Here is a 27,441-nt window from a genome sequence, read left to right as displayed (position 1 = left end):
AATCCCTCTCCAGCTCCTGTCTCTCCTCCCCTGCTCTTTCTCTTGGGTACCCAGCCCCAGCAGAGTGGTTAATGCCTTGTGTTACACTGCCAGCGGAAACAAGAGCCTGCTTTTTCCTATCCCCTGGTGAAAAGGACGTTGCCATGGAAATTGGAGACTGCATCACTTCTCGTCCTCGCTCCCCCCCCCCCTCCCTGGGCATTTATGATGGTTTTTTTCTGAAACAACAGATGCGTCAGAAGAAACCCAAATCAGCGGGGTAATCACGAGATCCAGCCACAAGCCATGTCAGGCAACATTGAAATGACCTTGCGGCACAGCCCAGCTCCTGTGCCCACAGCCCCCTGCTGCTCCCTGACACTGCTGGGGACCAGGAGGCTGCACAGCACCAAGGCTGATGGAGCTCCCCCCATCACAACCCCAACCTGCTCTGCCTGGGGCTGGCACTTAGGCAGGGCTCGTGCCCTTGGGATTCAAGCTGAGGCCTTCCCAACTGGCCCCAGGATCCAGCCTTGACCATGAAACTGCAGCATGGTGGTGCCCAGATGCCCCTCACTGTAGGCAGGAGCCCAGCACCAAAGAGGGGCTGGGCACTGGTTCCCTGCCTACTGGAGGCAGCATGACTCATGCTCCAGATGACTACAGCATCCAGGACTAATTAACCAGGAGAAAGGGCTGGGAAGTGATAGCTGCATAACAACTGCCCATCCTGAAGGTACAACTCATAGAATGGTTTGTGTTGAAAGCAATCTTAAAGCTCATCCAGTTCCAGCCCCTGCCATGGGCAGGGACACCTCCCTCTAGACCAGGTTGCTCCAAGCCCCGTCCAACCTGGCCTTGAACACTGCAGGGGTGGGGCAGCCACAGCTTCTCTGGGCAACTTGTGCCAGTGTCTCACCACCCTCACAGGAAAGAACTTTTTCTTAGTATGTAAAGCTGCTCTAAGCCCCTGAGCCTTCTTCAGACTGAATACCCCCAGTTCTCTCAGACTGTATTCATAGGAGAGGTGCTTCAGTTTTCTTGGGCTGGGGACTTGGAAGTCCCCACTGAGATACAGACTGAAATGGCACCAGGCCGTGGGGGCTGCCCACCCCTGTTAGTGACTGGTTGGTGTGTTGAGGATGTGTGAGCAGCCATTGCAAAAGAAAGCAATGCAAGGCCATGCAAGAAGCCAATGGAGCAACTCTAGTGGCTCCTGGGGTTCCCCTGGCACCTCTGCCATGGTACCCAGCCTCCCAGTGCTCAGCCTGGGTCTGTCTCTGCGCTGCAGAAGTGACCCTCACCAGAGCCAAAAAGGAGTACAACGAGGGCAAAAAGAGGAGCAGACAGAATGGGGCAGCACAAGGCAGCTGTTCTACACTCCAGTGCCAGCTCACGCTGGGCACGGGGCGGAGGAGCAACCAGGGATGGCACCGAGCAACTCCGGGCATCCCAGCTGCATCCATCCAGCTGGCCCGGCAGAGCGGAGACTGGGACACAGGCAAGAAGGGAGCACTTCGAGAGCAGCAGTCTGCCGTCCCTGAGCAGAAATATGCTCCCCATGCCACTTTCATTCCAGTTTATTTGCCCCTGCTCCATGGCTGGATGTCACGGGTGACTTTTTCCCTCTCCTGTGACCAGGCATCCCAGGGCTTTTTGCAAAGCTTCTGCAAAAGATCCGTGCTCTGGCCAACGGGGGTTAAAAAAGGCAGGGAGGACACAGAAAGAGGACTGAGGCAGACACACAAACACGAGCAGGATGAGGAAAACATACGGAGATGACCCTTGTCTTCACCCTGAAGAGGCATGGCAGAGATAGCGAGAGGTCAAGCACCAAGCAGGACAAAACCCAAGACCCACAAGAGTGAACATAATCACTATATTTCAAAGCCCACAAGACTTGTGGCTTCAGCTAGAGAATATTAATGGCCTCGAAGGATGGAAGCCAGGGTCGCTTCCTCGCCGTCCTGATGGGAGCTGCCAGGAGAGGGGCCGGGGGGGGTGTGCTGGTAGCTGGGCTACGCCCCGCAGCCGTGCAGAGGCGGAGACGCCACAGCAACAAAGCAGCGGTGTTGGCAGCCGCGGCGCAGCAAGCCAAGGGGTGGGAGCTGCAAGTCCGCGGAGGAACAGGGCAGCGGAGAAGAGCTGACCCCGTCCTGCCCCGGTGCCCAGCCCGTCCTGGCCCCGAGGGCTGAGTGCATTAGGCACAAGAACAACGCTCGCTGCCCTGGCATGTCCAGGTGTCTCCGCAAATAGCGCTGGGAAAGGGGAGACTCGTTCTCGCCCCACGCAAACACATTTATTTTTGGCTTCTCTGCAAGGAGCCGGGGGCCCGAGACAGCCCCGCTCTGCAGGGGAGCAGCCGGCACCACCGCGTCCCCTGCCTTCCCCAGGCAGCAGCAGGAGCAGGACCAGAGCCTCCCTGGCGCCTGCCCCCAGGTCGAGGGGATTAGCCGACGGTGTGTCCACTCATGCAGAAAAACCTCGCCGTCAGCAAAGGGCTGGCGAGCGCTGCCCCTGCGCCTGCCTGCAGCCCTGCCAGCCCTCGCAGTGCAAGCAGGGGTGAAGGGCCGGGGGCACAGCCGGAGGGGGGGCTCAGTGGAGCAGGATGGCCATGCACAGATTGCTCTGAGCAAACACGGCCATGGTGGAGGTGGGGGTGCCCAACGCTCTTGACCGGGAGTGGCTTCCTCGCCATGAGGGGAGCAGCTCTGCACCACGGGCAGACAGAGCATCCCTGCATAACGGGGCAGGGAGTCCCGCCCCGGGATGCCAGAGACCAGCAAATACTACCTTATGGACCCACAACTCCTCATTCCTTCTCCACAGGTTCAGGGTAAGAAGGGGACCTAGCAGGGCCACAGAGCTGCCCTGCACCTTTGGGTACCCTCCTCTCTCTCTCACTGTGGGTGTCACAGTACCCACTGGCACACTGCGGGGGTAGCTGGCGCCAGCATTTCACCCACCACCGTCTGTGAGGCAGGAAGCCCCTGGCAGACAGGCAGGGAGTTATTTTAGACTCTATCCTTATCTGGTGGCTTCCACAGCCAAAGAGGAAGCCGCCTTCCCCACCCCATAGTTCCAGCCCATATGCTGGGCTGCATCAGAAGGAGCGTGACCGGCAGGTCAAGTGAGGGCATTCTCCCCCTTTACTCCAGTGTCTGAGATCCCCCCATAGACCTGTGTCCAGCTCTGGGACCCCAACACAAAAGGGACATGGGGCTGCTCACGTGCATCCAAAGGAGGCCATGAAGCTCCAAGGGCTGGAGCACCTCCGCTATGGAGACAGGATGAGAGAGCTGGGCTTGTTTAGCCTGGAGAAGGCTCCAGGGAGAGCTTAGAGCAGCTTCCAGTGTCTAAAGGAGCTGACAAGAATTCTGGCAAGGGGCTTTTTACAAGGATCTGTAGTGACAGGACAAGGGGGAATGGCTTTGGGCTGAAAAATGGTAGATTTAGATTAGATATTAGGAAGAAACTCTTCCCTGTGAGGGTGCTGAGGCCCTGGCACAGGTTGCCCAGAGAATGTGGCTGCCCCATCCCTGGCAGTGTTCAAGGCCAGGTTGGATGGGGCTTGGAGCACCTGGTCTAGAGGAAGGTGTCCCTGGCCATGGCAGGGGGTTGGAACTGGATGAGCTTTAAAGTCCATTCTAATTCACACCATTCTATGATTCTATGGTTATTTAAAGAGGGGCAAATGCCAGATAGGCCTCTGATTGGATAAGAAGTCCCAAGCTCCTGTGCTACATTCCCCCTCCCTGAGCACACCATTCCCTTGGCAAATCCCACTCCCACTCCTCCATCCTGCATGGTTCCCCACAGAAGTGGGGATGGGTCCTGGCACAATGTGGTGCATGGTACCTGGGAGCCAGTGCTGTCAGGAGCCACTCACTGGCTGGTGCACAGCTTCCATGCTTGGCCAAGCAGCCACAGGCTGGGCATCCTCAGCCGCACATCCATGCACCAGCATTTCCAGGCTCTTCTGATTCTCCCCCTACCCCGTCACCTGCTGGGGGATCCTGCCCCATTCAGTATCACAAAAACACAAGGGCTCAGTGCCATGTAGATTCCGATGCTGCCATTTCAACAGCAGGACTGCATTTCCCTGTGGGAAACATGAAGACCCCCCCCAGACTCCCTCTTCCAAAGGACTCCAGAAAACCACACCAAACATCTAGCACCCCAGTGCTTGCTGCTGCAGCCTGACTGCACATGCTCCAACCCAGGCAGCACCCAAAACCTCCCCAGGCCCCTCTGTCACCAACACTGGCACTCACTGGTGGTGCTTCCTGACATCTGGATAATGCATTTAGATTCCCGGCTCATCTCCCGGGAGTTGAATGGCCGGACGCGCACCGCCACCTTCACAGATGCTCCTGCCATCGTGCCAGCTGGAGGTGGGTCCTGCTAGCAGGGAGCAGCGGCTGTCCTGCAAGGAGGCAAGAAATGGGAGTTAGGAGACCTCACATCCCAGTCCCCATCTTGTGTGTGTCAGATAAATACCTGTGTGACAAAACCTCCTGTGGACCCTGGGTTGTCTCTGCTTGAAAGATGACGTTCTGTTGCATCCCTTGATCTGCCCATGTTTTGCCTCTTCCCCCTTCCCCTTATGTTTCGGGTGAGGATCACCTGGTCAGTCCCAGGGGACATCCCTTCCTGCCCTTACCCCAATGCAGCAATCAGAGCCCTGCAGCGTCACTCGGTGGGTAACCACAACAGGGTATAGGGCCGCTTGGGCACAGTCAGCAACAGCATGACCCCCAAGGAACAGTTATTCCATCCCAGGGTGCCAATGGCACTGAGCAGGTAACCCTTCACCTGCAAGCAAGCCTGCAATGCCCTGCCCATCACCTGAGCCTCCTGCCTCCAGTCCAGCGCCAGCAAAGCCTGGAATGGGCAGCAGGACTGGGTGGAGGGCCAGATAAATGATGGCATTCATATTGAGAAAAGAGGTGCTTGTTGAACACAACTGCTGATATTTGCCTCTCATTCAGCTCCTAGCAAAAGCAGATGTGCAGCATCAGCAGGAGCAGCACCAGCCAACAAGCCGGTAGCAATCACACTCAGCTGAAGTTCCCATTTTGTGATCATTTGTCCACTCCTTTTACTAATAAATTATTAATCACAAACCTTACAAGATGAAATGGGCCACTCTCTAACATCTGCCAGAGCAGCCACTCATTCCAGCACTGATGTCCAGGCTCTCTGCAGCTGGTCCCATCTTCCCCAAGCCTCAATTAAGCCTCACTAGCTTTGGCCAGAAGAGAATGCTGGGGTCCTTCCCTTGACCACTGGGTCAGTATCAGTATCATTCAGTATCAGCCCTGACGAAATCCATTCCTGCATTCTAACATAAACCCTCTTTCCTGCCTGCCTCCTGCCCCCTATGCCCTTGCCAATGGAAGAGGAGCTCAGCATCATACAGCATGAGCTCCTCCAGCATCCCTGCCTGTGGGACTCCTGCCTGCTGGATTCCTGCAAGGGTGTTTGCAAATGCCCTGGGGTTTTTGAACCTGCTCTTTGCCAGGAGTGAGCAATGGCACAGCTGTGGTTATGAATACCGTGACCTGATGGAAGTGGAGCAGTAAGGATGTGTCCTCAACATGAGATGGGTTTTTCCCACAATGGAAATGAAAAATATAGATGAGTTTGTAGGGAAAGGGGTGGGGATGGGGGAGGGAGGGTTGGAAGAAAGAAGAAATCCAAAGAATGGACAGTGTCCCAAGAGAAGAGGATGGCTTGAAAACAAACCGAGGTTTGACAGCTCCAGTTTTATTTCCAGTGGGGTTGGGAGGAAAGCCAAAGGCAGGTATACTAATGGTGCAGTGGAAAAATTCACAGCCAGAAAGTGTTACAAGCTTGGTGCTGTCTTTGCTTGCTTTAAAAGCCAGCCTGTGCTCCTGACAGTAGGAGGACAAACCTTCTCCCATTCCATTTCCCAAGCCCTCCTCTCACTGCCCACTCCAGAGCTCCCACTGTGCTCAGCCAGCAATCACATCCTCAAATCCCACCAGCTCCAGAGCTCAAGCATTTGGTCTCAGGCTTTCCTGAGCATGGATTATTTTAAGCGGGTGCTTAACACCACTGTTGAGTCCCTGAGCCTGCAAGTGGGCTGCCACATATCAACAGGCCTCTGCTTTCCCACCCTGCTGCTTTCTCAGATGGGGAGAAGGAAAAAATTAAGCAGGACTCCTTGCCAAAGGGGAATGAAAAAGTTGGGTTTTCCCATAAAACGATGGGATATATTCCTGGGTGGAAAGGCTGCACCCTCACCGGGCCACTGGCTTGAGCTGCTCCACCCTGTGGCACCACTGGTGATCAGGGATGATGGAGCACCCATTACCCACACAGCAGGCAGCAAGTACCTGTGTCAAAGTCTGCCCTGTCCTCCTCCACAGCTTGGATAGCTTCCTTCCCCCCTGTTCCCAGGGCTGTAAAGAGGTGGTTCAGGCCCCCAGGCTTCCGACTTGCAGCACAGCACTTGGCAAGAGCCACCAGCACTGGAATAGTACCACCCATCAGTGACCCCACCAGCCCTGGAACCGACTGCTGCTCATTCCATCCCGCCCCTGTGCGGTTCCCATCACAGCCCCTTCAGCCCCATCACTTCCCACGAAGCAGCACTGGTTTCTCTTTCGTCCCACTTTTCTGGATGCCTTATCTTGCTGTATGCCATCTATTGATGGCTGCTTGCCCTCCTCTGCCAGGAGGGCCCACTCAGTCCCACTGTAATACCACCACAGCCCACCCTTGCTGGCTGTGAGAAGCCCCCTCATCACCATCAGGACCTCTCCTCTCCCCGTGCCATCCTGATGCCCACATCCCGGTGTATTCCCAGCAAGCCATCTGGCTTGCCTAGTCCAGGGCGTGGGCTCCTCTCCCTCCCGGTATTCACTGCTGCAGAACCACAAGCTCAGCTCCATTTTCTAGCTCCATCCATTTCCTTCAGCCTCCTCGGTCGGCAATGTGCCACTTGCTTCCTTCCTGCTCCTCTGCAGCGATCTAGTCCTATCTCTGACACATCAGTGCGAGGACTCCAGACAGCAACGTGCACCTCCTGAGAGTACCAGCAGCCCCCTGCCCAGCTCTCTCCTGAGCCTCTTTTCCTTCCCCCAACTCCTATTTTCCTGGCTCTGCAGAATCAGCCTGCAATCCATGCAATGTGGCAGCACCACCAGCCACAGCCAGCACTCACATCCCTGGCTGCAGGCTCTCAGAATCCCCCAGAGAGGGGGCACACACCACGGCGGGCAGGCAGGGCAGAGGCAGGCAGGGCAGAGGAAGGCAGGGCAGAGGCAGGCAGCCTCCCCCCAGGGCAGCGGGTGGCTCAAGCCCAGCTTGCTCTGCCCGGGGATAGTCAGCCACCGCCTGTTTAATCTGCCATCGAGAGAAATTCAATAAGCTGCTATCAGCCTTTCCCTGGGAGCGGGCCAGCACCGTGGCCCCACTCCTGGCTTCCTCCCTGCAACCTCCCGGGACCACCCCACACACAAAGGAGACAGTGGAGGAGGCCAGTAGAGTCCCCAGACTGTGGTGCCAGGGGGCAGGAAGGTCCAGATCTATCCCTCAACTGTGCAGGGCATCTCTCGCCCTGCTTCCTGCGCAGCCCACAGCATCCCTGCCAGCCCTAGGTGATGAGGAAAAGGCCTAGAGAGCCATGATTAACTGGATCAGCTAAGATTAATTGGGCAGAGATTAGCTAACGAGAGCTCTCTTAAGTCCGAGGGCTACCAACTGGCAGCCCTCCTGCCACTGCCAAGAGGTGACCGTTGGGACGGGGAGCATTGTCCCCAAGTGCCACCCACAGCCAGCTCCTCCCCTAAGGATGCTGCAGGGACATTACGTGCTGCCTGACCTCTGGGTGCTGCAGGACACCAGGGTTCCAGTGATGCTAACACAGGTCAGCACAGCCAGGATTCCCATTCCCAGCAGCCAGCACAAGGCAGGGGCTGCCTCCCTGGGGCCACAAGTACCTCTGGCAGCTGCCTGCACTGAGGGAAATCAAAGGTAAGTTTCTCCTTTTGTCTGTGAGGCACATCCCCACATCACCTCGGCAGTGAGGGCGGATGCCCCATCTGGCTGCGCCTCCTGAGCCATGGTGCTCTCAGCCACCAATGGCTTTGTTTTAGTAAGCCCTTACCCTGCACCCTTTTTTGCACCACCCCCCCACCCCCCCCCCCCCACCCTGTCTGAGACCAGGGGACCCTGCACTTCCTCTGGAGACAACAGGGATGGTGTGGGGGGATGCTGGGGGCACCTGGTCCAGATGACATGGCAGCACTGCGCACAGCAAGGGGCCATGACGCTGCAATTTCCCATGGGTGGGGGAAGCAGCTTGGAGGACAGCTCAGGGCATGAGCAGTCCCCCCCCATCCCCAGCTGAAAAACAGCCACCCACTTCCCTGGAGCCATTTTGGTTACTCTGCCCCTGTGCCTTCTCGCCTCCTTCCCACCCCAATGGGGGACAATGACTTTGGGGCAGTACTTGCAGCTCCTGGTGAATTTCCATGTGGATTAAAATTTGCAGGAAGCAAATAAGGCCATGGATGAGGGGTTTTGCTTGCTGCTGATCAGCTCCCTATCCCTGCTGCAAAGGCGAGTCACCTCACGCTCCATCGCCTGCTGTCTCCATCCATTCTTCTACACACTAAAACCAACAATGGGAAAAAGCTGCATGGAAAAGGCAACGAGCTCCGGTGGGTTATCAGTATGGCTGAGCACAGACAGGGGTGGGCAGCTGGGAGGAGGGAGGGGAGAACACCAGGTTCTGGCCCTGCCTGGGCTTTGAGGGCTGCAGCTCTCACCACATGCAGGGAGGTGGGGAGGGAGTGGTGACAGCATCTGTGCCAGCGCCCGCTGCCATCTCCCAGACAAAATGGAGGTCAGTGGCAGTGTGCAGGGATGGATGGCAGCGCCCACCACTCCCCTGGCCGAACCCCACAGGGAGTCTGCTGCCCCTCCTCATGCCACCAACACCACCTGCCTTGAGGCTACTCCAGGCATTGGGGTGTGGAAGTACGGCCATGGAGCGGCAGGAGAAATGCTCAGCTAGTTCCTTGTCCTTCCCAAGCCTCACAGCCAAGGCATGGGACACGACAGGGCAGGAGATGCTGGCACACCGGGGCCTATAGCGTCCAGGGGAGGGGACACTGCCCCATGCGGGAGGAAGAGGAAGAAGAGGCAGAGGAAAAAGACAATAGAGCAGGTGCAGGGCTGCTCCCTGGGAGCCAAGGTGGCCAAGTATGGGGCTGTACACCAGCCCTTCCATCCAGGGACCATCCACTCCTTCAGAAGCCATCGTCACTGGCCCGCAGTGACATGGCAGCCCTTGACCTGCTGCACCCAAGCGCAAGGTCAGCAGCACACCTCATCTTTGTGGGGCATGCAAGGGCCTTGGCTTGGCAACCACCCCACCACCCCTCCCCACGTGAGACCAAATGGGGCTCTCGCGGCTTCCTCCAGCACTGTTGTTGACTCTGAAGCATAACGATGATGGTGCAAGATGGCTCAACATCACGGCAGAGCCACCTGCCACGGAGGGGAGAGCTGGCATGGCTCTGGGGTGAAAAACAGTCCCTGTGCCCCCTCCTACGGGCAGCGGGGACAGCATCTTTCCCCTCCCCACCCCAGGCTGGTGCCGCGGCTGAAGAGGCATCGCCCCATCCCCAGGAAGGCCCCCCCCGGCTGGATCCTTCTGGAAGCCGGGGCGGCACCCGCCGGCTGCAGCGCTGGGGACCCACGGGCATCCCCCTCCCCCTCCATCCTTCCCCGCGCCTCTCCGCGCAACGCCCGCCGGCCGCAGTCCTCCGCCCCGCCGACCCCCGCGGAGGGAGCGTCCCGCTTCCCCCGCGCCCCGCCTCAGCCCTGCCGGGGCTGCATCTCCCTCGGCCAGCACCCTGGGACCGCGTCCGCGCTACCGCAGCCCCGCCCGGGCGCGGCGGAGCTGCCCCATCCCGCACGATGCCGCCCTCCCCTACCTGTGCTTATGCTTATGCTTGTGCCCGTGCCCGTGCCCGTGTCCGTGCCCGTGCCCGTGCCCGTGCCCGTTTCGGCTCGGCTCTGCGGGGCGCAGCGCTCAGCCGTGGGCTGGCGGCGCCGGCATGAGGCCGAGCCGCTCGGTGCGGTGCCGATGCCGGTGTCGATGCCCGGTGCCCGATGCCCGGTGCCCCGCCTCTGCGGCCCCCACCCCGCCCCGCGCGTTGGTTGGCCGACACCACCCAGAGAAGGGGGGGGGTGTGCCGGGAGAGCGCGAGCAGGGGATGGAGCGGTGACGTCAGACCACCCCCCCACACGCACACCCCCGGACCGCGCTGCGGAACCGCCGCAAGGGCGCGGGGAGGGGCGGAACTCCCCGTGTCACCCGGCAACCGTCGCCTGGCAACCGGCCCCCTCCATCCCCGATTTCCCCCGGTAACTCTGCCCCCTACAGGGCTCTCCTTCCCCAAGCCCCGCTCCTGCCCCTGCCCCGACCCCAGCCCCGGCGGCCCCGGCTGGCGCATCCACCTCCGGCAGAATTCCATCACCCCCCGGGGCCGCCGAGCCCGCAGCACCCGGGGCGCCCTGCCCGTCTGCGCGGCGGAATTAAACCCAGCGCGGAAAGGGGATCACGCCTCGGCGGCCAGCTGTTTCCAGCAGCACATCCTCCCTGCCCCCTCCATGCCCGCAGCGGGGCCGCATGACCCACCCTGCCCCACACTTCACACAAATGTCCCTGGAGGACAGGCAGCCGAGGTGTCTTCATCCACCCATCCACAGCAGCATGGGTCTCTCCTGCTGATGTTTTTGGGGACTGAGTGTTTTCGCAATGCTGCAAACATCGGGCAGCAGTCCTGGTGGTGTGGAGTCACAGGATCATAGACTGGTTTGGGTTGGAAGGCACGTTAAATCTCAGCCAGCTCCAACCCCCTGCCCCGGGCAGGGACACCTTCCACTAGACCAGGTTGCTCCAAGCCCCCTCCAACCTGGCCTTGAACACTGCCAGGGATGGGGCAGCCACAGCCTCTCATCCAGAGGAGCACGTGGCTGGAGCACAGGATGAGGACCTCAGGATCTCTCAGGACATTAGGATTTCTTGTCCTCACTTTGGTAGATGATGACAGCAGTCCCAAGGCTATCTGTGGTTTCCAAGCAGTGTCAGCCATGCCAGCTCCCAGCTCTTCTCAGAGATGACCATACAGCTGCCCAGCCAGAAGTGCTGTCACCTGGCAGTGTTGCCAGCCCCACATCCCTGACCCAAATGCCTTCAGGACCAGCCATCAGTGCCAGCTTTGCCAGGGGGACTTTCCATCCAGCTCAAACATTGCTCTGGCCAGCAGCCTGCTCCTAGATCTGCCAGGAGCTGGCAGTGGTAAGCTTGCTCATGTTTCAGAGTAGGGATGACAAAGACTTGCTGGAGGTTAGACATGGTACGATGGGCCTTGGGCACATGGGGAAGGTAACAGGCACATGTGGCCTGTGGCATCATCAGGACATGCTGAGATGCCCACGAGCCAGGATAAGCCACAGAGCACACAGCTCACTGCAGCAGGGACTGCAGTCATGTCCCACCTGATAGCTCTGCCCTTGTGAAAAATCATTGCAATGGCAGCATCCTCTGGGCAGCACTCAGCCAGGCGTCCTTCTGCAGGGCAGGTCCTTGATCAGGGAAACCTGCCCAACAAGAGCTTTGGGCTGCTGGAGGAGTTGTGAGTGTGCCAGTCCCAGCTCAACCATCCCATGGCACAGAACCTGCGTGCCCAGGAGCAGGGATCCCACCTGCTGGGATGGTGTTGGGAACCATCAACCACAGTGTTCTGGGAGCCATGGGGATGGGGTCTGTGTGGGTGCTTGCGGGTGCCAGGAGCTGGCATCCCTCCAGCACTAGCAAGTGTGGATCCCCCCAAATGAGGGGGCTGAGACAGCAGGGATGGTGCTGGTGTCACATTAACCAGACAAGGAGGTGACCAGGGGCAGAGTCCAGTCCACTGGGGGGAGCACCGAGCCCTGGGGTCAGGGTCCACGGGAAAGCTGGTCTCTGCTGGCACAGGATGCACTGTGCTGCGGTGCTGCTTGCTTCACGGGCAGCCTCCGCTGCTCCTCTCCGGACTCGCCACGCCATGGCCTCCAACCTGCTCCACATCCTCCCGCCCCAGCGGCTGCTCCGGCCCCTGGCCGTGCCAGAGAGGCTGCTGCTTGGGCCGGGGCCCAGCAACGTGCCCCCTCGCATCCTGGCTGCAGGTGGCCGGCAGCTCCTGGGCCACATGCACCCCGAGGTGCTGCAGGTGAGCTGCCCCGGCCCAGCCTTCCTCCCCTCCTCCCCTCTTCCTCACCTCCCATGAGGGGATGGGAGGGCAATAGTGGTGCCAGTCAGTCCCCTGTCTCCACAGGTAATGGATGACATTAAGGTGGGCATCCAGTACGCTTTCCAGACACAGAACCAGCTGACCCTGGCTATCAGTGGCACTGGCCACTGTGCCATGGAGGCTGCCTTCCTCAACCTGATAGAGCATGGCGACACAGTGCTGGTGGCTGTCAATGGCATCTGGGGACAGCGTGCGGCTGACATCGCCAGGAGGCTGGGTATGCTGGGGACAGCCAAATGGCACCAGCGGAGCTCATGGAAATGCATGTGGGTGGGATGCCAGATTGTGACCCCTGGCTTGCTGTCCCCATCCCGGCAATAGTGTCCAGTGAGTGACACAGCTTCTGCAGCCAGAGAGCGCTCCAGGTTTTTTGCAGGGTGATGTCCCTCCAGTTAAGTGGTTTATAGCTTTTCCACTGAGCAAATCCATGGGAGGCTGGATCCCCTGTGGGTGGCCATGCTCATGGTTCATGCATAACCAATTCCCCCACAGAGCGGGTGACTGCCCAGGTGAAGGCACACCAAAACCTCATTCTGCTTCTGCCCAAATGTCTCCCAGGAGCCAGTGTACATGAACTGCTGAAGCCCCCAGGCGAGTACTTCTCTCCCTGGGACATCGAGGAGGTGAGTGCTGGCTATGGTGCCCGGCAGTGGGTACAAGCTGGCCCCGGGGTCAGTCACCTTCCCCTCTGTTTCACGCAGGGCCTGGTACAGCACAAGCCCTCACTGCTCTTCATCACCCATGGCGAGTCCTCCACAGGAGTACTGCAGCCACTGGAGGGGCTGGGCAAGCTGTGCCACCGGTCAGTGCACAGTGGGCACCTATGGGGGCTGGTAGGTGGATTGGGGATTGGGGCATGGGGGTTTACATGCCCTGTCTCTTCTCTGGCTGTGTTGTACTGGAAGTTGTTGGTTGCCAGTGAGATGTGGCCTTGGTGAGACCAGGATGCAGGGGCTGCAGGCAAAAAAGTGTCAAGAGCAGGTGGGCGTGACACCAGGCTGAGCTTTGTCTTCACACAGGCATGACTGCCTGCTGCTTGTGGATGCGGTGGCATCACTCGGGGGAGCCCCCATCTTCATGGACCAGCAGGGTAAGAGCCACAGTGCCATCATGGGCATTCAGGGGACAAGGGGGCTCACAAGGGAGGACAAAGGAGAAAGGGAAGGTGGAATCAGACTCACTGCTCGCATTTCGGGCTAGCAGCATTAGAAACTGGTCCAGCTGCAGCCAGAAAGCCTGTTCCCCTTGGGGAACCATCAAGTGTTAGGTGTGCTTGATGCAGGCCAAACACAAATGGGACTTGCAGCATGTGCCACTCTGTGCTTCCCTGAGCTTGGGGTTGGGGGCTCAATGTGACCCTGCTATGAGCCTCTGGTACCTAAAGAGCTGCTTCCCCTCTTGGGCAGAGATCGACATCCTGTACTCGGGGTCTCAGAAAGTCCTTAATGCCCCCCCCGGAAGCGCACCCATCTCATTCAGTGAGCAAGCCAGGTAGGGGCAAACCTGTACTGATGCGGGGAAAGGCAATGAGGGTTGGCAGCCCCCTGCTTTGCCAGACATCTGCTCCAGCTCTGCTCTGAAGAGTGCACCCAGCAGCAGCTCTGTGTGGCCAGAGCCCTGCCCGTATCTGGACAGCCATAGCAGCTGGAGCCACTGTGTTCACTTTGGAGAGGCACTCCTGCAGAACTGACCCCACTCCAGAGCTGATGGGGTCAAGGTCTGTGTCCTCCCCAACACTGCTTCACCAGGGAGAAGGTTCTAAGGAGGAAGACAAACCCCCCGTCCTTCTACCTGGACATGCGTTGGCTGGCAAACTACTGGGGCTGTGATGGAGAACCGCGAAGGTGAGAGCAGGCTGTCCCAGGACAGATGGCTGCAGCTGTCCCACCCACAGCCTTTTGCTGCAGCTTGGGGGTCCTGTCTTCCCATCACCCTGTCTTCTGGTCACCAAGTGTTCTGGGGGGGATTTGCATGCCCCCTGCGCTGTGTGAATAGGAGGGAAGACACCGAGCCCTGGTTCTCCCCACCATGAGCTGCAGTACTGCCCTGCGATGGGCTGGGCTGAACTGACTTGAGTGCTCCTTGGGTTTTACAGGTATCACCACACGGCTCCAATCAACAGCTTCTTCAGCCTACGGGAAGGCTTGGCCATGCTGGCGGAGCTGGTGAGTGGCAGCAGGCAGGCAGGGGGGCACCAGCAGTGCTGGTGGGCTTGGGGGAGTGGTGGGTGCCAGGAGGTATCCACCAGCGGCAGAGACCTTCTCCTTCCTCTCTTCTTGCAGGGTCTGGAGAACTCCTGGGAGAACCACCGGGTCAGCTGTGCCCAGTTGTGCCAGGGGCTGTGCGACCTGGGGCTTGAGCTCTTTGTGAAGGAGGAGGTGAATGCGGGGCAAGCCCACCACCATGGTGCAGGGGCAGTGTGAGAAAATGCCCCTGAGCAGCTGGAGATGTGCCTGGGCAGCTTTTGATACTGGAGAAAAAACTCACCACGCAGAGATGCTCTCTCCTGTCAGGCTGCTGGGCTCACTGAGGGACAGGGCAACAGCCAGGGGATGCAGATTTAACCCAGTTTCTCTCCTCCCCAGAAAGCGAGACTTCCCACCATCACCACCGTCAGGGTGCCTGAGGGCTACGACTGGAAGGAGATCACAGCCTTTCTCATGGACAACCATGCCATCGAGATCTCCGGGGGCCTGGGCCCCTCAGTGGGCAAGGTGGGCAGCGTGCTCCCCTCCCGCTGGCCGGGCACCAAACCCAGCTGGAGCTGCACCCGTGCCCCACAGTTAACTGGTGCTCCCTGGCTGCGAACAGCAAACACACAGCTGGATGCATCCCGTCCCCTGCAGCGGCGCATAGCGGCTCCTAACCACACACAATTGCCACGCGTAATTGAGTAACCGCGCACGTAATTAGCAGGGTGACAAATCTTTAGAGGAACTATGTGTTAAAATAGGAGCAAACAGGGAGTTGTACACATGCACTTACACCCAGCAGCGCGCACTGCCGTGCCCCTGCTCCACACGGAGCCTGTGCTTTGCCACAAGCCACTCTGCTCGCAGAGCATGGATACAGAGGTGGGTACAGCAGGGAAACACTCGCCCTTCTCCTAGGTCCTGCGAATCGGCCTCATGGGCTGCAACTCGACCAGCAGGAATGTGGACCGTGTGCTGCACGCCCTGCGAGATGCCCTGAGGTGCTGCCGCCGCAGCAGGCTGTAAGCACCCCTTCCCCAGGATGCCGGCAGGAACACCACAACACCCAGCAACACAAGCCGGAGCCGGAGGGAGAAGCTGGAAGAGCAGGGGATGTGGAGGTGAGGGCTGTGGCTTGGCAGATGCAGGTCCTGGCTCAAAACCCCTCCTCCCAGTGCCTGTGCAGGGTCACTCCCACCTGGTGGCCTGGCCCCCCAGATCCTCCCCTTCTCCCAGGCGTCAGCGCATGGCAGCCCCACCTCAAGTTGACATGAGGGCTGCATGCAGGATCTGTGCACAGGTCACTTCCCCTACCACCACCATCAACCTGCACCAGAGCCCAACAGTGCAGGACAACAGCCACCCCCCACCCCAGATTAGGCACCCTGGGATGAAACCTGCCCTGGCACCCAGCTCTACCAGGGGAGCAGAGAGGCTGTGCATCCCCACCCAGCTGCAGAAGACATGTACTTGCCCTCCAGTACTATCTTTCCTCAATAAAGCAACATGACAGCATCCTGCTTCCTGGCCCCATAGCATCCCTTGCACCCCTCCCCGAGTTTCGAGACACCCAGATGGGGTGGCAGCATGATCGCTCTGAGCTCTGCTGAGGGATTTATCACTGGATCTTGGAGAGGAACTGGCACATTCCTGAGTGGTGTGCACCATCCTGGATCTGGTACATCTGGAACTAAGTAGAGGCAGGTGGGGAGTGACAGGAGAGGGCTCTCTGCTCTGCTTGAGCCCGGTGCCCCAGCATCTCCATCCTCCCACAGCCTCCAATGGGGATGGGTAGCACATGCCACACCCTAAGCTACCCAGTCAGGGTGGTTTCTGGCACTGCCACAGTGCCTTGCGATACCAGCTGAGGGTCTGGAATTTCCTGGCTGAGCAGGATGTCAAAGCAGGCTGTGTCCCAGCAGGACCTGTCCTCAGTGGGTAGCTGCAGGAGGGCCCGGGGGTTGGGGTCTGCCTGCCAGCTGTCAGTGTGTGCAGTGGAGGATCTGGCTTGAGAAACTGGGAGACCTGTATCCTCACAGCTGGGGAGAGGATAACTGCAATGACCTGAATGCATGGGGATCCCCCCCAGCCACCCACATGGCCTCAGGCATGCACCATCCTGGATCTTCCTCCCATACCCAGCTCTGGCTAAGAGGAACCTGGGAAACTGCAGCATGGGAATGCTGCTGAGCAGCTTCTGCCTTTCCAGGAGAGACAGGAGGGGAAGCAAAGCGGGACTGTGCTCTCCTACATGCAGCAGGGAGGGCTGCAGGCTGCACTGGAGAGGCCCCAAGGAGGGGCCAAGCATCCAGTCGGGCCATTTTGTGCCCAAACTAATCCTGGGCTAGTCCAGCGGGATGCTTGGCCCCTTCTTGGGGCTGGGTAGTTGTGCTGGCAGGCAAGACGTGTGTCATCCCAGCACTGCTCCTTCCTGCAGCCTGCCCAGGCAAGCACCTCATCACGCTGCTGCTGCTGGATTCCCAGGCTCGCTCCTGAAGCCCGAGCAAGGATCAGAGAGCTGCCACCCTCCATGTGGCCAGGCTTCAGCTCCCGCGAACAAGTGGGGGGGCTCCTTCAGTTACCTCCTCTTCCCCTGTTTCCTAGAGCTGCTTGGAACCTGACTGAGATTTTTCCCACACACAGGACAGCAGGTTTGGTATCCTGAGGGGATGACTTCACCCCCCTTCTGACGTGTTCCTCCACTTTCCCATCCCCTTTTTTGCCTGCATCTGGACGTGCTGCCAGCCATGGGGTATCCCCAGAGCAAGGTCACCCTGCTTTGTGCATGGCTGAGCTGCTCACTGATGGCAATGGGGAGAGGCAGGGATGTAGCAGGCCTTTTCCTTGGCCTTCCAGAGGCTGCCTTCATGGAAGCCCCTGTCACTCTGCTGCCCCATGAGCTGGAGCAGCTCCTGCCACCTCTTCACCATGGGGACAATGTCAAAGTGGATGGTCCTCCAGCCATCATGGATCAGCAGGGAGAGCACCATGGCATCTTCCTGCAGATTATCAGTGCTGAGATCACTTAGATGCGAAAGGTTTGGCTGTGGTTAGGAGGTTACCGCAACCAGTCCTGTGGGCTGAACCCAGGTGTGTGCTGCAATGCCCATGGGCACGTCTCACCCCACTCAACTCATCCCTTTCCAACGCTGCGGTTTGGCTGTGGTTCCCCAGCAAAAGCCTTTCTCCAAACTCCACTGGTGTGGTTTTCGGGAAGGAGCATCGCTTTAACAGGGCTCAGGGCCAGTGGGTGTGGGCTCAGCAGGAAGCCCTGAGCAGCTGAACAGGGCCATGCTGCTGGGTGGCTGCACAGTGCCAACACAAACAATGTAGTCCAAGAAAAACAGACCAGGAAAGGTCTCAGGCTGTCGGGGTAGAGGAAGACACAGGGCTCTGTCTTGAACAGGGAGAAAGGAGGGAAAAGTGGGCTTGCTGGGGCTGGGTTAAGAATTCTAGACCTACTGGTCCTCCCACATCAACCCTCCATCAGGGCTAAGATTTATTTCAAGAAGCTCCTTTGAAAATGGAAATTCATGAAGAGCTGATGGGACCCCCTATGGGCATTCCCAGGGTCCCTTCCTACCATGTCCTTCCCAGGAACAGCATTCCCAGCTGGGGGCCCATGCAGGGGTCAGACCCATGCCTGAAGGCCCTGGTCCAGCCCCAAGTTCCTGATCCAGCCCTGATGCACTTCCAGCTCACTCTCCAAACAGCATCCTCCAGGCAGCAGGAGGCACTTGGAGTCCAGGACAGATGGGGGTTTGGGTAAGCCAAGCACACCAAGTCTCTGAGGAAACCCTCTCTGAGGACTGAAGGCAGAGGTGTGCGAACGCTGTGTGGAGCTGCCACCTGCCAAGGAGAGTGCCATCAGCCCAGGGCAGATTCCCAAGGGTGACTGCTGCTGTGGGATGGTAGGGAGTAGTTTACATCTCCCCTTCCTTAGCTGAGGGCAAAACCTGTCCCAGCACATGGCAGGGTGATTGCTCGTTCATGCAGATTTTGGATGGGCCACGCACACAGGGACTTGTGCCCCAGCCTGTCTGAATAGGAACCACCACTGAGCTGGGCTCCCCAGCCATGCTGGAGGCAGCTCCCAGCCAGGGAAGCGTCTCACTGGCCTCCACACCTGGGTGAAGCAGGAAGCAGCATTGGCAATGCACGATGGCCAAAACAAGGAGCTCTTTCAGGTGCTGGAGGACTTTGACTGGAACCAGGCACCCCGCACCACCCTCCTGCTCCATCACACACAGAGCACCGGTCCAGTCCTCCAAGTCGTCCCCAGAACACTTCCAGATACCACAGGTGTCGAGTCCCAGATGGTGCCTGACTGGGGTGTCCCCAGGCCAGTATGCCAGCACCTGCAGGCCATCACTGTGAGTCCACAGGGGAACTTCCATAGTGACAGCATCCTTGGAGGCACAGAGAGAGAACTCGAAGGCCTCCAAGTTCCTGGCATAGTCCACAAGGAAGCAGGGGTCCCTGGCATGGGCATCCTCCAGCAGGGTCAGAAGGACGTCCTCGGCCTGATGGAAATGTTCCAGCCACTGCCTCTCATGGGGGCATGGTGGCCCTGAGGGAGCTGTGCCAGTGGGAAGCTCTGGCTGCCATGGCAGCTCTGCTGTTGCCCCAAGCCTGCTCAGAGCAGGAGCTAAAGTATGTGGGCAGGGAGAGCAGGGCTGGGAGCCAGTGAAGGGTGGGTGGAGGGAAGCCACAGCCAGGCGTTGACAAGCGACGCCACTGGGCACATGCCAGGGAGAGCTGGTGGGAGCACCATGTCCTCCCAGGGTAGACCCGGGGCGGAGAACCAAGTCACACCGTGGCCTGCCGGGCAGTCCAAGGGTGTGATAAGGAATGCTCAGCCAGTGGGTCACACCAGGACGATGCTGTGGTCTCCCATTCCTCTCCTGGCAGCAACATCCCCTCGCAGCCAGTGACAGATGAAGGCAACCCACTGCCCTCCCACCCTGGCCCGGTTCATCTCAGCTGCCTGGAGCTGTCGGGGCAAGTTTGCTCCCAGCTTGTGTTGCATTATGCTGTGGTGGCTGTGGGAGGGCTGTGGGACCCCACACCACCATGGAGGTGCTCAGCACAGTGCTGCTGCCCCAGACCCATGCCCAGCCAGTGGACACACAAGGCTTAGGCTCAAGCTCAGGCTCAAGTTTACCAGATGCGCGCAGACGCCCCTGGCAGAGCCCTGGTCCCGGCCAGGCTCCCCCCCAGTAGGCCCCTTGTCACCCCGGTAACACCGGCCCCGCGGTCTCCGTGGGTTCCCATCGGCACGGCTGTCGGCGACGGCGCTGGCTGCGGGGAGCATCGCCCCGGGAGGACGCGCAAACCGGCGCTTAGGACCCCAGATCCGGCGGGCAGCGGGAAGCGGCGGTTCCCAGCCCAGCCGCCGCCAGGGGGAGCAGATGCTGCGGAGTGAAGGGCTGTGCTCGGAGCTGAGCCGGACCTCGCTCACCTTCAGCCTGCAGAGAGCTGCCTGGCTCAGGCTCAGCCCGTGGGGTTAGGGCAGCTCTGGCCACAACAGAGCAAAGGCTGCCTCTTGCTTCCGCACTGACTTCCTGGCTGCACCCCAGTCCTCCTGCATCTCCCACAAGTCCCGGAGAGGGGAGGTGCATGCCGTACCCGTAAAGGACTCTCCGTCATGGACTGTAGCGATAGAACAAGGGGGAACAGGATTAAACTTAAACAGGGGAAGCTCAGGTTAAATATGAGTAAAAAGTTCTTTACTGTGAGGGTAGTGAGGCACTGGCACAGCTTTTCCACAGGTGTGGTAAATGCCCCATCCCTGTCAGTGCTCAAGGCCAGGTTGGACAAAGCCTTGGGTGACATGGTCTAGTGTGAGACGTCCCTGCCCACGGCAGAGGGGTTGGAAATTGGTGATCTTAAGGTCCTTTCCAACCCAAACCATTCTGTGATTCCTGGGGATGGTGGGTGACCCACTGGCTGATCAAGGTGGGGAGATGAGGGTGCCCCCTCAGACAGCTTGGCGCTGGTGGGGGAAACAGCACGACCCTGATGTCCTGCTCCCATCAGTGCTTTGGTGCCAGGAGGAACAACTGTAATGTGACACCCCCCCCCCCCCCCCCAGCTCCTCACTGCCTTTGGCATCCGCACTTTGTGGATCTTCTGGTGGCACCATTGAGAGATAGGTACTGCAAAATCATGCCCCCTGCCCCTTCCCACAGGCCAGAGCCTTACCCTTTACCCTTTTACTTCCTCCTTCCCCTTTTTATTTTCCTCCTTTACCTTCCTCCTTCCCTTTCCCCTTTCCCTTCTCCTTCCCCTCGCCCTTTCCCTTCCCCTTTCCCTTCTCCTTCCCCTTCCACTTCCTTTTCTCTTTTTCCTTCCTTGCTCCCCTTTTCACTTTCTCCTTTCCCCTTCTTCCTTTCCCTTTCTTTTTTTTTTTTTCCATTTCCCCTTCCTTTTCCTCTCCTCAACAGGCAAGGGACCAGGATGAGGCCCTGGAGGAGCAGCTACCCATGCTACCAGGCACAGGGGGGTTGTGCTGGGGCAAGTCGCACAGCCAGGCTCAGTGCAGGGCTGGGCATTGAAAGCCGTACCAGGACATGTAACCCAGTGATGTGTTCATACATGGCACGTCACCACTGGAGGTGAGACTTTGAGGAAGATTTCCTAGTAGGAATGTGAGGCCATGGAAGACATGGCTGGAGCGCATGGTGCTCAGTCCAAACGAGTCACTGGGAGGCTGGTGGGGAATGGCCTGGCACTGGCAGAGGGGCAGGGCTGAATGAGCTAATTGCTTGTTTTCCATCTCAGCATTTTATGGTTCTACGAATTTTTACTCCATTAGGGACAGGAAAGAGAAAACAGCCCCGAAAGAGCAAGGGCAAGTGAGGAACAGGGAAAAAAAAAACAAAAAGCAGGGCATGGGAGTACTCGACATGGCAGAGGTGTATAGGTGGCTGCAGCAAGCCCCCGGCATCCCTCACCCAGCTTGATCCACCATAGGATCATAGAATGGCTTGGGTTGGAAGGGACCTTAAAGCTCATCCAGTTCCAACCCCCTACCATGGGCAGGGACACCTTCCACTAGACCAGGTTGCTCCAAGCCCTGTCCAACCTGGCCTTGAACACTGTCAGGGATGGGGCAGCCACAGCTTCTCTGGGCAACCTGTGCCAGCACCTCAGCACCCTCACAGGGAAGAATTTCTTCCTAATATCTAACCCAAATCTCCCCTCTGTCAGCCCAAAGCCATTCCCCCTTGTCCTGTCACTGCATGCACTTGTAAAAAGTCCCTCTCCAGATTTCTTGTTGGCCCCTTTAGGCATTGGAAGCTGCTCTAAGGTCTCCGTGGAGCCTTCTCTTCTCCAAGCTGAACAAGCCCATCTCTCTCAGCCTGGCTCCATAGCAGAGCTGCCCCAGCCCTCAGAGCATCTTTGTGGTCTCCTCTGGACTTGCTCAAGCAGCTCCACATCCATCTTGTGTTGGGGTCCCAGAGCTGGATGCAGGACTGCAGGGGGATTCTCATGAGACCAGAGCAGAGGGGCAGGATCACCTCCTTTGACCTGCTGGTCACGCTCCTTTTGATGCAGCCAAGGACACAGTTGAATTTCTGGGCTGCAAGCACGCACTGCTGGGTCATGGTGAGCTTAAGAATGCCATGTGCAGCGTCACTGCTGAGCCCTGGGCCCTGCAAGATGCCACTGCCACAGAAAGACATCATCAGTTTTTTGAGCTAGCAGGTGGAGGAGCTGGCATTGGAGACTGGGATGCAGGAGGTAGGTGATGCTCTGCCCCCGCACCCTGGCTCTGCACCGGCCCCAGCGCCAGCACTGCCTGAGTCAGGAGTTCACCCCAAGTGGCATGGCCCCCAGCAAAAAGGCTGGAATGGAGACAGGAGATGCAGGCAGGGGAGGTAGAAAGGAAGGGAGAGTGATTTAACATGACAGGCTGTTTATTTTGGCAAAAAAGGGCTTTCTTTTCAACAGATTTCAAAGCCTGGCCCTGGAGCTGGGGGGTAACACAGAAAGGATCAGGAAAGCAGGGGTATGAGGGGGGGTTCAACGGGGCACTCGGACCATGAGAGAGACGCAGAGGAGCCCCCTGCCTGCTCGTCCGGCGGAAGCACAGGGTGCTCACAGCCCGGGGTGTGCTCGCATGCTCCAGTGGAGTCACCCCCTTCCAAGGTGCCCCCATGGGCGCCCGCATGCTCCCGCACACACGTGCTTGCCTGCACGCACCCGCGCACGTTCGCACGCTCCCTCAGCCCCTGCGCCTTCCTCCGGGCCAGGGCTCAGCTGGAGTCTTGGCTTCCCCCAGCGACGTTTCAAAAGAGGCTGTTTATTAAGAAAAAAATGCTAGGAAAGAAATAATTATTATAATCACATTAAGAGCTTTGGCTGTAAAAACCCTGTGAGAGCACGGAGAAGGAGCCGAGGCTCTAACGGCAGGGAGCACGGGGGGTGGTTTTCCTGCCTTGTTCTTTCAGTCCCGGCCCAACACCCCCCCCCCCCCTTCCACCCCCTTTTCCTCCCCTTTATCCTGGGAAATGAAAACAATTTATTTAATGATGGATCGTCCCTTTCTCTGGTCACTGACCTTCTGAGTGAATTTCTGCTGAGCTCAGCGGAAAACGCAAGCCTGGGTTGTGGATCCCATCTGTGGGTGGGGGAGGGGGGGAGCTCACCCTCATCCTTCCCAAAAAACACAGCAACAGTCCTGGGGAGCAGGATGGGGTTGGCGGGGAGGATCCCCAGAACAGCAGGAGGCTTTTCTGCCATCACTGCCCATGCAGCCCTGGCCCCAGGGCTTCGGGAGCAGATATGGTTGCTGGAGTTGCCCTCAGGGCCCCCCAACCCCTCCACCCCCTTCTCTCTCCAGGATGCCCACAGAGGTTTCTGGCACCCACTGCCTTCTCCTTGACCTGGTCTGGGATGCAAAGGCTGTGCTGGGGTGCAATGCTGGAGCAGGAGACAAAGGAGCTGTACCCAGCGTGGCTGTGGGGAACAGTGCAGTGGTCTCCATCCTGCCAGCAGCTATGTCCGTGCCTTGCTGCCCAGTGGCAGGGCAGCAATGGGCTTTCTTGGCTCGGGGTGGCTGGAAGAGGTGTTTTTCAGACCTGGACATGCAAAGGGGCCAGGCACGAGGCCAGGGACAATGCCTGGGACGTGTGTGGGGCTGCATGGGGCTCCAGCAGCAGCTGGCAGTGTGCACCCCACAGCAGGCAGTTTGGCTCCCAGCCCATCCAGTGCTTGGCCAGGCTCTGCTCCTCTGGGAGGGGAAAGCCGGGGAGCGAGGGGAAGGGGCAGGATCACACCAACCAGTCACTTCTTGTTTGGGAGGGAGCTGTCAGCACCAAGTGTGCATCGCCCGGGGCCCGGGCATGGGTGCAACCTGGCATCCCCCACCATCCATCCTGCTCAACCCCCAGCTGACCTGCAAAACAGGGATGGAGCAATCCAGCATCCAGCCCCCTCCCCTCTGCCACGGCCTGTTGCTCAAAGCATGGTTCTTGTAAAAATGCGTAAATATTTATACAAGAATAATTTAAAAAACATGGTCTGTCAAATAATCAAAGCAGCAGAACATCTGAAGAGCTTTCAGCTGGATTGGGAAATCCGGTGTTGCTTTCCGACACCACGCTGCGATGCTGGAGGTGCTCACGGATGGCCCTGGCCCTGCGGGCTGCTGGACTTGCTGGTGTGGATTCACGGCAGGTTTGAGATTTTCATCCATGTGGTTTGGGGACCATGGCAGTGGGAGGCTTTCATTTGCATCAACTCAAGCTGCCAGCTGCCAGGAGCCCCAGCTGGGGACAGAACTTCACTGAGCACCAGTTTCAGACTCACATCCTGGTTTTGGCACTGTCCCTTGCATCAGGACCCAACCAGGAGCTGGAGGAATCCTTTGGTGAAGTGCTGCATCCCTGTACTCCCCAGGCTGCGCGGCCAGGCTGGAGACTGTCATGGGGAGTGACAGGGTGGCAGCTGAGCTGCAGGGTGGCTCTTGGTGCCAGGGGTTGCAGGGATACCCAGTGGCATCCCCATCCCTCCAGAGCTGGCAGTGCCTTCAGCATTTCAAACATTTGGCCTTTGCGGTGAAGGGGTGAGAGCTTTGCTCCAAGGTTTCCCCCATGAAATGAGATTTGCGTGCATCTAAATGGTCTCACATCCCCATCTACACTGGTGTCACCAGTCACCAACATAGCCACAGCTCCTCTCCTGTGTCCCTGTGGCACTGCGGCATTCCCTCCAGCACCACCAAGAAACTGCAAGCTGCTGTTCCTCAAGGAGACAGGGAACAGTGTGAAAATTGCAGCTCCTGGAGCCCCCAGCCCTGTTTTCCTTCTGCTTGCCTGGGGCTCTCATGGCTGGAGCAAGGTAGGGGACACAGCTGTCACCCAGTGGTGACCTTTCAGCCATAGCTCAGCTGACACACAGCCCCCCAGGTGCCTCCACCACACAGTTTGAGGGTGTCTGTGGGTACTGGGGAGAGGTAAGGGGGTGCAAGAGAGGAGGGGATCCTCCTTTTCCCATGGCCCTGCAGAGCTGTAGGGCAGAGGCGGGCATGGCTGTGGGCTCGGGCAGTGCAGGGAGAGCCGGAGCCCTGTGTTGCAGTAACCTCGGTCCTCCTGGCTGCCCGCCAGCCCTTCCCACCACCCGCATTTATGCGCGTGATTCCTGTTCTTGCATTCTTTGAACCCAGGCCAGACAACGAGTTCAAACCCCTTCATTAAAACCTCGTTCCCTCCCTCCACGTCCAAATTCCCATGTACCTCCCTGGGGTACCTGGCTGCTTCACGCACCCCTGGGAGCCTTCTTCACCCCCTCACCCCCGCAGGAGGTGATGCTTGTGCCGCGCACGTGTTCGGCATCCATTGGGAATGCTTTCTTGTGCTCAGCCTAATTAGCTGAAGGGAGGGGGAAGGCCAAATCCAAACCATGTGCTGACCTGCAGGCCCCTCCGCCCGAAAGCATCTGTGCTGAACGCTCTCTGGATCATTAATAGCTCCCCCTGGTCCTTTCCACACGTTCCCCATCGAAAACGCGGGGGGCCTGGCTGGGGGGAGGATGTGGGTAGGGCTCTGTGCTTGTTCCAGGGCTGCCTTTCGTGGGAAGCAGCGGGAGACCCCGGTGCTGTGATGCTGAGGAAACACAGGCTTGGGGTCAGTTGAAGGACCTCTGCCTCCATCCCTCACTCCTGGAGGGGACATCCTCCTGCCCCTCCAGTGCAGCTTTGCAGTGGGAGAGCTTGCACCGCAGCATGCCTGGTGCCCACTGGCCTCCCCAACCCACTTGCCCAGGCACCTACACAGCCCAACAGGAAGCACTAGGTCCAAATGCTCCTGGGACTCACACCGAGGTGTTTTGCTGAGGAGCATCACTGGCTGTGGATGCCAGCAAGGGCAAGGGAAGCCTGGGATGAGCACCTGGGATGCCCCTGGACCTTTACGGTCCCAATCCAGCATCACAGCCTCACCAACCCCACCCCCTGGGGTGGGCCCAGATCCATTTTGGAGGCACCCAAAAAAGCTGAGCACCCTAAAAGCAGCTGCAGGCAGAGGAAAGGGGCATTTGCTCCTGAATAAGGAGCAGGCAATGGTGGCAGTGGCCAGAGCTTGGCCAGATGTTGAAGGGAAAGGGCTGTTTCCCGCTGTGCTCCTCCCAGCCTTCCCAGCACAGAGCCCGGCTTCGCACCAGCTCCAGCTCCTGGCCCAGAGGAAATGGCTGCTGGCCGGGCCCCACAGCTGTTTTCCCCACTCGGTTTGCTTTCAATTTAACGTCCCGGGGAGCTGGACTGGGACAGCACAGGGGGAGCACAGCACTGCTTTCCCATGCACAGCCTGCCTGGAAGAAAATCCTTTCCTCACACTCAGGGCGGCTGCTGCCTGCCCTGCCTATCCCTGGAGGGAAAACCCACTGGCAGGAACCCAGGGTTGGCCCCTGTGGGGCTGCTTGTGACAGGGGTCAGGTTGGTACTGCCATGTCCCCATGTTCTTTGGGAGCTGCACTTGCAGTGGGGCATAGCATGGCACGGCAGGGCTGTGAAAGCCTCCAGTTTTTTGGAAGACCCCAGTTGATCCCTAAAAGAGATGGGTCTCAGATGGGGTGCATGGAGGGGGTGTTGGTGCCCCCAGTGTGTTCCCTGCTCCAGCATCCGCCGGGCCAGGGAAGGGGAGAGCAGCCTAATGCCTTCCAGAAGATCAGCTGTAAATGACCAAGGAGGGTAATTCATATCAAACTCATAAAGCCTTTATTAGTGTCTCAGGGGAGAAATCCGGATGTGGCCGTTTATTTATTTTGGATTTAGCTTTTTTTTTTTTTTTTTTCCTTCCCCTTTTTTTTTTCCTTTTAACATTTTCTTCCAGGAGATTTTTAAAGGGACAGGGACACTTCACTATGTTTAGCAGCGGGGCTTGACTGCCAGCACGATGTTTGGTCCTGGAGCCAGCTGAGGTGCCTCTGGCATCTCAAAGGGTTGGGCAGATCTTAGAGTCTGGCTTTAAGGGCCACTCCAGGAGGGAGCACATCCTGGTGCTGTGGGGTACCAGGGGTGCAGAACTGCCCCATGGGCGTTCCAAAGCCCTGCAGCTTTGCCCTGGGTGCTGCATCCCCGATGACTGCAAGGTGACCCCTGTGCCCAGGCCCACTCTTGGGCTTCCACCCCCATGCCTCAGTTCTCCTGCTCTACAGAGAGGTGATGATCCTGGCAGCCAGCAGCACTGCACAAGGATTTTGGAAGCTCCCTCACACCAATGGCAGAGCTGGTCCCCTTGGTGAGGCAAACGTTCCATGCCAGTGTCCATGGCTGGTCCTAGCCCAGTCCCACTGCTGTTTGCTGCTCTTTGCTCTTTACATAATTTGTTCCTTGGGTTCTTTTCAATTTGTACCTCGCAATTGTTACAGAAGAGCATATTTATACAGCAGGGCTGTAGAATAACACGGAAAACCTCTGGAGCCAGGGA

General features: G+C 58.6%; 3 protein-coding genes across 3 annotated transcripts in view; 1 reads left to right on the top strand and 2 right to left on the bottom strand.

Annotated features, from left to right (window-relative positions):
- Window positions 1-10,100, bottom strand: part of KIF1A (kinesin family member 1A) — a 41,137-nt gene extending 31,037 nt beyond the window's left edge. Inside the window, exons 1-2 of the mRNA XM_061451737.1 lie at window positions 9,954-10,100; window positions 4,254-4,405 (exon numbers count right to left, since the gene is read on the bottom strand). Of these exons, the coding sequence (XP_061307721.1) occupies window positions 4,254-4,359 (106 nt within the window). The 5' untranslated portion in view covers window positions 4,360-4,405; window positions 9,954-10,100. The remainder of the gene's footprint in view (window positions 1-4,253; window positions 4,406-9,953) is intronic.
- A 1,843-nt stretch (window positions 10,101-11,943) lies between these two features.
- AGXT (alanine--glyoxylate aminotransferase) lies at window positions 11,944-16,031 on the top strand. The gene is made up of 11 exons (XM_061451736.1): window positions 11,944-12,236; window positions 12,342-12,534; window positions 12,876-12,940; window positions 13,019-13,119; window positions 13,337-13,407; window positions 13,724-13,808; window positions 14,066-14,161; window positions 14,413-14,482; window positions 14,600-14,695; window positions 14,903-15,031; window positions 15,428-16,031. Exons 1-11 carry the CDS (start codon window positions 12,003-12,005, stop codon window positions 15,533-15,535), a joined length of 1,248 nt encoding a protein of 415 aa, XP_061307720.1. The 5' UTR covers window positions 11,944-12,002; the 3' UTR covers window positions 15,536-16,031.
- On the bottom strand, window positions 15,993-19,360 carry MAB21L4 (mab-21 like 4). Its single transcript, XM_061451094.1, is given in 6 exon segments — window positions 15,993-16,199; window positions 16,371-16,787; window positions 17,308-17,553; window positions 18,634-19,068; window positions 19,070-19,192; window positions 19,194-19,360. Coding segments are annotated over 6 exon segments (1,518 nt in total). The 5' UTR covers window positions 19,284-19,360.
- Between the last annotated feature and the right edge of the window lie 8,081 nt (window positions 19,361-27,441).

Source organism: Pezoporus flaviventris, unplaced genomic scaffold (genome assembly GCF_033815535.1).
Source record: "Pezoporus flaviventris isolate CSIRO_AGI_PZ_B2104156 unplaced genomic scaffold, CSIRO_AGI_Pfla_v1 ptg000013l, whole genome shotgun sequence".
NCBI lineage: Eukaryota > Metazoa > Chordata > Aves > Psittaciformes > Psittacidae > Pezoporus > Pezoporus flaviventris.
The sequence above is the reverse complement of the archived record's forward strand: the minus strand, read 5'-3'. Positions and strand labels throughout refer to the sequence as shown.